The sequence below is a fragment of the Anolis carolinensis genome, chromosome 4 (assembly GCF_035594765.1).
Source record: "Anolis carolinensis isolate JA03-04 chromosome 4, rAnoCar3.1.pri, whole genome shotgun sequence".
NCBI classification, from domain to species: Eukaryota; Metazoa; Chordata; class Lepidosauria; order Squamata; family Dactyloidae; genus Anolis; species Anolis carolinensis.
In genome coordinates, this window is record NC_085844.1 from 39,533,827 (window position 1) to 39,543,821 (window position 9,995).

Genomic DNA, 9,995 nt, shown 5'->3' on the forward strand with positions numbered 1-9,995 from the left:
GTTAAGCTGGACATAGTTCCTAAAATCAAAACAATGTCTAATCCCTAAAATGAACAGATTCAGTCTGTTCAGTCTTGGATTATGGACTTCTTGTCTGAATGTTCCCAGACATTAGATTAGGTAATCATACCTCTTCAGCTCTCACTCTCAACACTGGGGTAGTATTACCGAATTTGTGAATGATACAACAGGGGTGGAGTTTATCTCTGAAGGATATGTGTCTGCCTATCAGGGTAAGGTGGATCAACTGCTGTTGTGGTGCAGGGGCAATAATCTGGTTCTTAACATCAGTAAGACCAAGGAGCTCATAGTAGACTACAGAAAGAATAGATCAGAAATTCAGCTCTTGGTCATAAATGGAGACCAAGTGGAGCAGGTGGCCAATTTTAAGTTCCTGGGTGTTGCTGTTAAGGAGGATCTGACCTGGGGCAACCATATGGCAGCGTTGTTTAAGAGGGCTCAGCAGAGATCATACTATATAAGACTTCTAAGGAACCAACAACTGAATGAAAAACTGCTAGTGACTTTCTACCGCTGTGCTATAAAGAGAGTGTGTCCTAACCCATTGCATCTACACTTGGTTTGGTAACTGAAAAGTGGCAGATAGAAAGGCACTCCAAAGGGTCACCACTACTGCACAGGGAATCATTGGTTGCTCTCTTTCCTCTTTGGAAGAACTTTATAAGTCCCACAGCCTTAAGAAAGCTCAGAACATTATTAAAGAGTAGACCCATCTCACCTGGCATTTTTTTTAAAAAATATTATCACCTAGTGAACGGTGCAAGGTGACAAAAACAAGGACAAACAGACTGAGAGATAGCTTTTATTCTAGAGCTGCAATTGCACTGAACTCCACAGTTTCGCATTGACGTGGCATTGGAGGCCGTGCGGTGGTGACTGAAGTGTGGAGGGATGGGTGTATTGTTTTGTGATGTGTGCTGGGGAAAGCATTTAATTTCGTTGTACAATGTACAAAATAAAGTTATTCTATTCTGTTCCCTCCCACAATATGATTTTCTCAGGAGTACATATCTGAACAATTAGATTTGCAAATTATATCCATATTTACAATCCAACAACCAGTCACAAAACCAAGCACAATGGATGCGGGAGGCAGAGGTGAAAAAATGTGCATTTTCTTTTTTCAAAAATTGTGAAGGAGCAGCAGATCAATAGGAGGGAGAATGAAACAGTTTCAAGACAAAATATAAGTGGTTGAGCACTTACAATGTTTAAGACTCAGTCTGAACTGTATGAAGGGAAGAAAGCAACACTTTTGGGAGCCCTAGCAGGAAACAGGTCTGTCAGTAGGGTGTAAAACCACGCCCCTGGTGTACTTCTGATATAACTTATAATGGCTGCTGTTCCAAAATTCCTTATGTTATCATTTAAAAATGCATTAAGTTATCATTAAAATATTTTTTAAAAATAAAATTCAATTTTGGCATTTAAAAGACATTGCTGTCATCTTTGGATTTCTGAGTGGGTAAGTAACAGCCATCTCCACAGTGACAAACACAAAGTTCAGGCAAACACTTTTCATGCAGCAACACATCAAATAATGTGCTCACTCATTCATCAAGTGAGTGACAACAATGATTAAATATCAAAAGAATGAACACATACATGAGAAGCAGGAAACTGAATTTTGAAAGTACATTTGATATGGAACTGGCACTCCATCCATATTAATCATGAATATAAACCTGTGATGTCCAGATACATATGAGAAATTCTGGATGTCATTTTACAGGCATGCAATCTACAAACTATAATGTTCTGCTAACACAGTTTTCAAGAGGTCTGGACACCCCCATATCCCATTGAGGCAATACAATAGGAATTTGAGGTTTGACATCACTGGATGTAGAACAATGGTACCCAGGCTTTAGTCTTCCATGTGCTTTGGACTTTAACTCCCAGAAGTTCCAGCCATCTTAACCAGCTGTAAGGAACTTGTGGGGATTTTGTGTGTGTGTGTGTGTGTGTGTGTGTGTGGAGCGATTTGAGGAACTGCAAGTCGCTTCTGGTGTGAGAGAATTGACCGTCTGCAATGACGTTGCCCAGGGGACTCCTGGATGCTTGATGTTTTACCATCCTTGTGGGAGGATTCTCTCATGTCCCCGCATGGAGCTGGAGCTGACAGAGGGAGCTCATCTGCGCTCTCCCTGGGTTGAATTTGAATCAGCAACCTTCAGGTCAGCAACCCAACCTTGAAGTCAGCAGTTCTGCTGGCACAAGGTTTAACCGATTGCGCCACCAGCGGCACCATTCTTCGATATGAAGTCCAGAAAATCTGAAAATTGTGAGCCACTAATGTAAAAGAAAGGGCAATAGGTATCTAAACCACAAACACAATCTTAGTTACTTTTTTCTTGTTTTCCTCTTCCGTTTCATTTCTTCTTTCTATTTTCTCTCTTGCTGAATATGCACTGCTTTGTGAATTAGATTGTGTTAAAATTAATGCATTTTTTTAAAAGAAAGAGAAAAATAATTTTAAGTCAAGCATTTGAGACTGGTGACATCTGTCAATGGTGAGATGAATCCATTTGGGGCTTTATTCCAAACTTTCAAAGGTGCCGAACCTCTTTTTGGGAGAGAAGGTAGGTTTAGCACCTTGGATAGCTCTTTGAAAGACTAAACTAAAACCCAGAGCATCATTCTTACCCCTTTGGCATGGAAACCAGTAGCTACCATTGAAATTAAGTTCAACTAAACATCTGAAATTACCGACAAATGACATTGAAACGATCACCAGATTGCTTTCAGGCAGACTGGCACAATTTCCTTCTAACAACAATAACCAGAGTTGCAGATATAGTGGCTGCAGAAGGATTTCTGTTTCACTAACAATAAAAGATTGTAGTTTTGATAGTGGATGTTATCTGATATCCCGGCAAGAAGAGCAGTGCTTTGAAATCAAAAGAGTCTCTGAAACCAATTGCAGACCTCTTGAGTTGCAAATGAAAAAATATGTTAGTAATATTTAGTAATTGTTCTTTTACAGCACACACACTCACACATGCATTCCATGTAATAAGAAGAGATCTTGCCCAGGAATAATGACTAGATGGACAAAATTGTTCATCTTTTGTTGTCTGGCAGTTCTGCTGGATTCACTACAACAAGCAATTCACAGTTGTGTCTGCAGTGTGGGGGTATATGTATCTTTAACCTGGTACTTTCACTTTTATTTACAACATCAGAGTATATTACTTATGCTGATTCAACTAATAGCATTTTATAATGTGAATAAAAGTCTAATTCAGCATCTGAATGTTAAATATTAGAGCAGAAGAAGCAATAGAGCAGGGGTCCCCAAACTTTTTAAACAGGGGGCCAGTTCATGATCCTTTGGACCGTTGGAGGGCCAGACTAGAGTTGGCCACCGAGCAATAACAACAACAACAACAACAATAAAGATGGTTGGAAGAGACCCTTTGGGCCATTGAGTCCAATCCCCTTCTGCCTTTGTGCACCGAAAGCACAAGCAAAGAACCCCTGACAGATGGTCACCCAGCCCCAATGTTAGTAATAATGATAATAATAAAAATAATATATAAAGAGAGTTGGAAGAGACCCCTTGGGCCATTTAGTCCAACCCCCTCTGCCTTCGTGCACCAAAAGCACAAGCAAAGCATCCCTGACAGATGGCCTCCCAGCCTCAATGTTAATAATTAATAATAATAATAATAATAATAATAATAAGGGTTGAAACAGAAGAAGAGACCCCTTGGGCCATTTAGTCCAACCCCCTTCTGCCTTTGTGCACCAAAAGCACAAGCAAAGCACCCCTGACAGATGGCCACCCAGCCTCAATGTTAATAATAATAATAATAATAATAATAATAATAATAATAATAAGGGTTGAAACAGAAGAAGAGACCCCTTGGGCCATTTAGTCCAACCCCCTTCTGCCTTTGTGCACCAAAAGCACAAGCAAAGCACCCCTGACAGATGGCCACCCAGCCTCAATGTTAATAATAATAATAATAATAATAATAATAATAATAATAATAATAATAATAATAAAATGCAGACTGTGCAAGGAAACCGACTAAACCATTGATCATATCCTCAGCTGCTGTAAGAAAATCGCGCAGACAGACTACAAACAGAGGCACAACTATGTGGCCCAAATGATTCATTGGAACTTATGCCTCAAGTACCACCTCCCAGCAGCAAAGAACTGGTGGGATCACAAACCTGCAAAAGTATTGGAAAATGAGCACGCAAAGATACTGTGGGACTTCCGAATCCAGACTGACAAAGTTCTGGAACACAACACACCAGACATCACAGTTGTGGAAAAGAACAAGGTTTGGATCATTGATGTTGCCATCCCAGGTGACAGTCGCATTGACGAAAAACAACAGGAAAAACTCAGCCGCTATCAGGACCTCAAGATTGAGCTTCAAAGACTCTGGCAGAAACCAGTGCAGGTGGTCCCGGTGGTGATGGGTACACTGGGTGCCGTGCCAAAAGATCTCAGCCGGCATTTGGAAACAATAGACATTGACAAAATCACCATCTGCCAACTGCAAAAGGCCACCCTACTGGGATCTGCACACATCATCAGAAAATACATCACACAGTCCTAGACACTTGGGAAGTGTTTGACTTGTGGTTTTGCGAAATGAAATCCAGCATATCTATCTTGTTTGCTGTGCCATACAACGTCGTTGTGTTAATAATAATAATAATAATAATAATAATAATAATAATAATAAGGGTTGAAACAGAAGAAGAGACCCCTTGGGTCATTTAGCCCAACCCCCTTCTGTCCTTGTGCTGTGCGGGCCGGATAAATGGCTTCGATGGGCCGCATCCGGCCCCCGGGCCTTAGTTTGGGGACCCCTGCAATAGAGGAACCACGATACAGTGATATATAGATAAATAATTTTTAAAAGACTGCATACAAAGAAGGGATAAATCATTCCAATATGAGGGAAGTAATTCTACTGATTTTGCAGAATTTATAAATGCAGATGAGAAAATGGTTTCCAGGAATCAGAGACAACACTGTTTTTTCCTACATGTAACTGGAAAATCTGACAAAATAGCAAAAAATAGCAAAATAGCAAAAAGCCACTGGAATAACCTGCCACATACTGGAGACACCGTGCCCAAAACATTTTTCAAAATAACAGAATTTCTGTTTAGATTTCGAAGTCAGATGTCTTCACATCTCTTTTGATTATTCAGAGTAAAGCTACTGTGTACAAGAAGAGTCTCTTTTCATTTCTGAGTTAAGTATTATGGCTTTCCTGGCAGAGAGCCACAAGCAATTTAACGGACTTGTTTAATGTGCATGTGGTGGGAAGGATATGCGAAAGAGTCCAGAAAACTTTTATCAAGTGTTGAGTGAAATAAATATCTATGCATAATTTAAACATTCATGTTGCTCTACATGCATATTAAAGATCTCATCTGTAGTTAGACCAGTTGTCAGCATTATCAGAAGAGTTTTTTCCACCTTCTGAAATCAGTTTTCTGTTAGCACTGAATAACTTTGCTTTGCCAAAAGACCAAATTGGGGGTGGAAGTAAGGATCATCAGCTGTGTATCTCCATAGTCCATTCAGAGTCACCCGTTGGGACATAGAGCTGCCTACCAGAATGTTAGCAAGAGATAAGATGGCCACAGAAGGCATTAAGTGATTGCTTATTTGCCATTAGCATTGTGGCTGGCAGTATTCTCGCAGAGATTACAAAATAAGTTACTTTTTCCTATGGGCCAGATCAGCTGGCAGTACTGGATGCTGTTACCGTTATCTTCCTGCTTAGCATGTAGTTGGGTGATTTTCTCAACCATGGATCATTTTCTCTTTCTGAGTTAAAACTCTAGTCAGGATACTCTAATTAGGCCAAGATGGAGATGGGACTGAGAAATTTTCAGTGCTTCAGAACTCTGAATTTGTGATTAGGAATCACTTTGGTGGATCTTATCAACATGGTATATCCTGTTTTGTTATAGGTACACTACAGTGACAGACAAAATGGAAAAGAGTGCATGACCTGTTTGACACTGTCTCCTGTGCAGATGACTTTCCATGGTATTGGAAGCACCACTGAAGACAGCCATGATCAGGTACAAATAGGCTTAATTGGCTACTTGTTTCAATTTTTTTTTGCTATTTGTTTTTACAAGTTGTGCCAAAGAGAGCATTTCAGTATCACAAATGGGTATTTTAGGCATACCTACGTTCTATTTCAAATAGTTGTTTTTAAAAATGTATGCAGGTACTGGGCAAAAGAGATTACCAGTATTTGCTTTTTTTATTATTTGTTGTAAAAACCAGAGCATCCTACTACTGTATCTGTATTAAAATACAGTATTAAGATTATTTGTGGTTTCGATACATAGTAGTGAGCTTTTCAAATCTAATTCTTCAAATGCTGGCTGAGTAGTTTGTAGCCCTTATAGCCACTTCAAAATTGTCTATGGATTCTTGTACTCTCTGGTAATCCATAGACTTTCAAAATCAAATAGGCCAGGTATTTACCCTATAGACATCAGATCCTGTTTGATCTTGAAAGCTAAACCAGGATCAGTCATGGTTATATTTGGATATGAGACGACTCAAAATTAAAGCTGTTGTGAACTAAATTTAGGAACTAGCAGAACCACCTCATGAGTATTCCTTGCCTAAGAAAACCTTATAGTCCATGGGGTCTCCATAAGTCAACAGGAAGCCTGAAGATGTTTCTTTCTATTCACATTTAGTCTGCATCCACAGTGACATCACGAATGACTCATTAATCGTACTGTATTTGGACACCTAAAGATTACCTTTATATTGAAAGATGAGTAATTCATACAAGAAACAAAAATATAGAAGTATAAATCAGTGGAAGAAGAAAGGGATTTCTTAAAATCCTGAAAAACCGAAGGTTTGGATGAATCAAAGATAAATTTTGATTGAAAAACTTATTTCAAAAAATAAATTACAAGTGTTTATAATATGTTTTATATTTAAAGTTCCCCTTTGCAACTTTATTTATGCATTTTGCCATTTGTAGAACTTTCTGCACCCTACTGAGCCATTTAATAACCTTTGAGTCTTGAACTATATTTAGTTGCCTTTAGACAAAGCTCATTTGCTTTCAGCTTTTCATCATAAGATAGTTGCTTCTGGTATTAATCATTCTGGTTGCTGCCACCACGTATGAAAAAGAATATTCTAGAGATAGTAAGGAATACAAATCACTAGACCCAGAAAACATCTACATTTTTATCTCTTTTGTAGTTGCATGTTGTATAACAGCTCTACATCAGCTTCTTAATGTGAGGCGGCTCGTTATAAAATGGCATTGTGATTCATTTGCAAGTTCTTTTCTAATCATTCCTAATATTTTGGTTCTTTCACAACTGTTCACACTGAGGTCATTTTAAACCTCTTGGTGCATAAATTATGCTGGTTTATACTTTAAAAGATTTTATAGCCTTCTGAAATCTCATGGCATTTTGATGATCTACCAGTGCTCAGAATGGTAGCTCTATTATACTAAATACAAAAATAAATACAGGATATATTTCTAAGATATTGTTAACTCACCAGAAGATTTTTCAATGACACTTTTGGCTGTCAAATTGTAAGCTGCAGATTTAACAATTTTCACCTTTCACCATGCAAAATCTGGCCTTGAAGTAATTATGTTTTAGTTACAATAGTCATCCAGTATGTTTTTACATATGCCTAGTTGATTACAGTCTGCTTTTTCTGATTGCCAGCTCTGTTCCTGGTATGGTTACATACAAAACATAATACATCAATCCTGTTCTTGTTCTTTGACTTCTGTTTTATATTAAGTTAATTTCTCTGTTGCTTCATGTATAGAAAATATATGACAGAGTATTTGTGTTTCACTGGGAACAGCTAAGCTTTTTCTGGCACCATTGCATTATTAATTACATCCCAAATCCATTTAGAATGTAAATCAAGGGATTTAGAGTTAGACTACAGGGGAGGTAATGTTGCCACCAATCCGTAAGTCTTTCCTGTATCATCATAAGAGCTAGGTAAACCCAATGCATACATAAAACATCCATCGCTCTGTCCTTTCTGTCAACAATCAGTAATGTGAGGTGTGAGTAGGAAAATGCACAGCATGATGAAGTCATGGTGGATGTTCCTTATGTGACATGAAGATAAAGTATAGGAGACACTGAAGGGCAGTAGCTTCGCATTTCTCAAAACATCTAGTTCAGCTGAATGTACATGCACCAAGAGTTTGGGATTTTAAGATATATTTTCTTAATGGGCCCACTTCCTAAATATATTGTAGGGTTGATTACTACTAAATTTCCATGTATTTTGTCTTATTTGGTGTTCAAAATGAGAAAGGAATGCTTCATCCTAATTTAAAGTAAAAATGTCATTTGCACATTTGGCCACTTTGATCGGGAGTTACTTAACTTCTCTCAAAGAATTGACTGAGAACTATTTTTTAGAAGATCCTCCCCCAGTGTCTGGTTTAACCACAAAGTTTTAACCTAGATGGGAGAATTCTGTCTGGAAGAAAATAAGTTAGTTAACCAATTAAGAGAACAGTCACAGAATTAGGTCTCCTTGTTGCTTTGACACCTTACTAATGTTCTAGTGTCATCTACGTTTAATGGGATATTTATGAATGCTTGGATGTCACAGTTTCAAACCAATTAGTAAAAATAACATGTAATAAACAAAATGCACAAATTAATACAAAATATTTACATTGTGCATTAAAAAGATGGAAGGCTGCATTTTGTGTTCTGAATAAAGAGGTGTGTTTTAAACACATATCAAAAGTGAAATATTGTTAAAGCTTGTTAATTTCAAAGGCCAAAGTCTTCCACATACTGCACACATGTATGCAACTAAATGGCCAGTGTTAAACAACTGTGGACCGGACCACAGGAGCATGTTGGATAACAGGAGGCAGAGGTCTCTGCATCCTCAAGGGCTTTCTGGGCCTTTAAGAGAGAAGACAGTTACTTAGACAAACAGGTCCCTGAGCCTAGAAAGCAATAATTGATCTGGTCTCTTAGCAATAGCTAGTACAATCCATTTAGCAGAATTTTGTGCACTGCTGGTAGGTCACCACACTAAAAATATACAAAACCTAACCTAACCAAAGTCTTTTGCACAAACTGCAGCTTCCAGACTAACCTCAAGAGTAGTGCCAGATAGAATAGTCCAGCCCTAAAGATACTAGTTTCTCAGTCCCTGTTCATAATTTATCCCTGTACATAATTTATCCCTGTAGCCAATTGGCATCCCAGGTGAAGGTTATAAAAAGCACTCTAAGCTATTGAAGTAATCTAGGCCTGTAGTTAAAAGATATATTCAAGAGTACCTACAGGTTGTACACTAGATACATCAATATATTAATTATATTATCATTAATTGTAGGCAACGCTGCCTTAGTTTGCTATCTTTTTCAGTGAAGCATAAAAACAAATCCCTGGAGATGACATACATTCAACAGTTGCAAAAACATACATTAGATGAACCAGTTGTTTTAGAACTTTGTGAGAAAATATTAGGAAAATATGACTAGAATTTGGGTTTTTTTTTAAAAAAATGGTGATTAGTTTATTAAGTAGAGCTCCAATTCAAGATGTTATAGAATTGATCATAGCTGCCCAGTATCAGCCTTCATTATTGCTGATTTTTTATCAAGCTTATTTTATTATCCATAAAACAGTAAAGATACAGCTTTCCATTAAAGCATTCTAGTTATACCAGGTATTTTGCCCCTTAGAAACCACAGCAACTGATCCCATCTGGTCAAGTTTTAGAATTGCTGGGACACACTGGCAATAGATACAGTAGTGAAGGGACAGATGATCCTGATCAATCATGATGTTGAGATACCTAGTTAAAGCAAATATCAATGATCCCTGTATAAAACATTTGAAATAGTTTAAAGGATTTCAGCTCAATTCAAAGTCTTGGCTTTAACCTAAGAATCCCTTAGAGGCATGAGCACAGATTACCTAAACATCACATA

At 37.9% G+C, this 9,995-nt stretch overlaps 1 protein-coding gene across 8 annotated transcripts in view; it reads left to right on the plus strand.

The window, feature by feature from the left end:
- Nucleotides 1-9,995, plus strand: part of stau2 (staufen double-stranded RNA binding protein 2) — a 200,501-nt gene that overhangs the window by 123,072 nt on the left and 67,434 nt on the right. For 6 of the 8 annotated variants that reach the window (XR_010005706.1, XR_010005707.1, XM_062979336.1 and 3 more), the window contains exon 13: nucleotides 5,977-6,090. The exons of 1 other annotated variant lie outside the window; for it this stretch is intronic. Coding sequence is in view for 5 of the 7 variants with exons in the window: in XM_062979336.1 (XP_062835406.1) it covers nucleotides 5,977-6,090 (114 nt within the window). In the remaining 2 variants the exon portion in view is untranslated. Of the gene's footprint in view, nucleotides 1-5,976; nucleotides 6,091-6,726; nucleotide 9,995 lie in introns of those variants that run through there. One more of the 8 variants, XM_062979338.1, reaches the window with a different exon arrangement.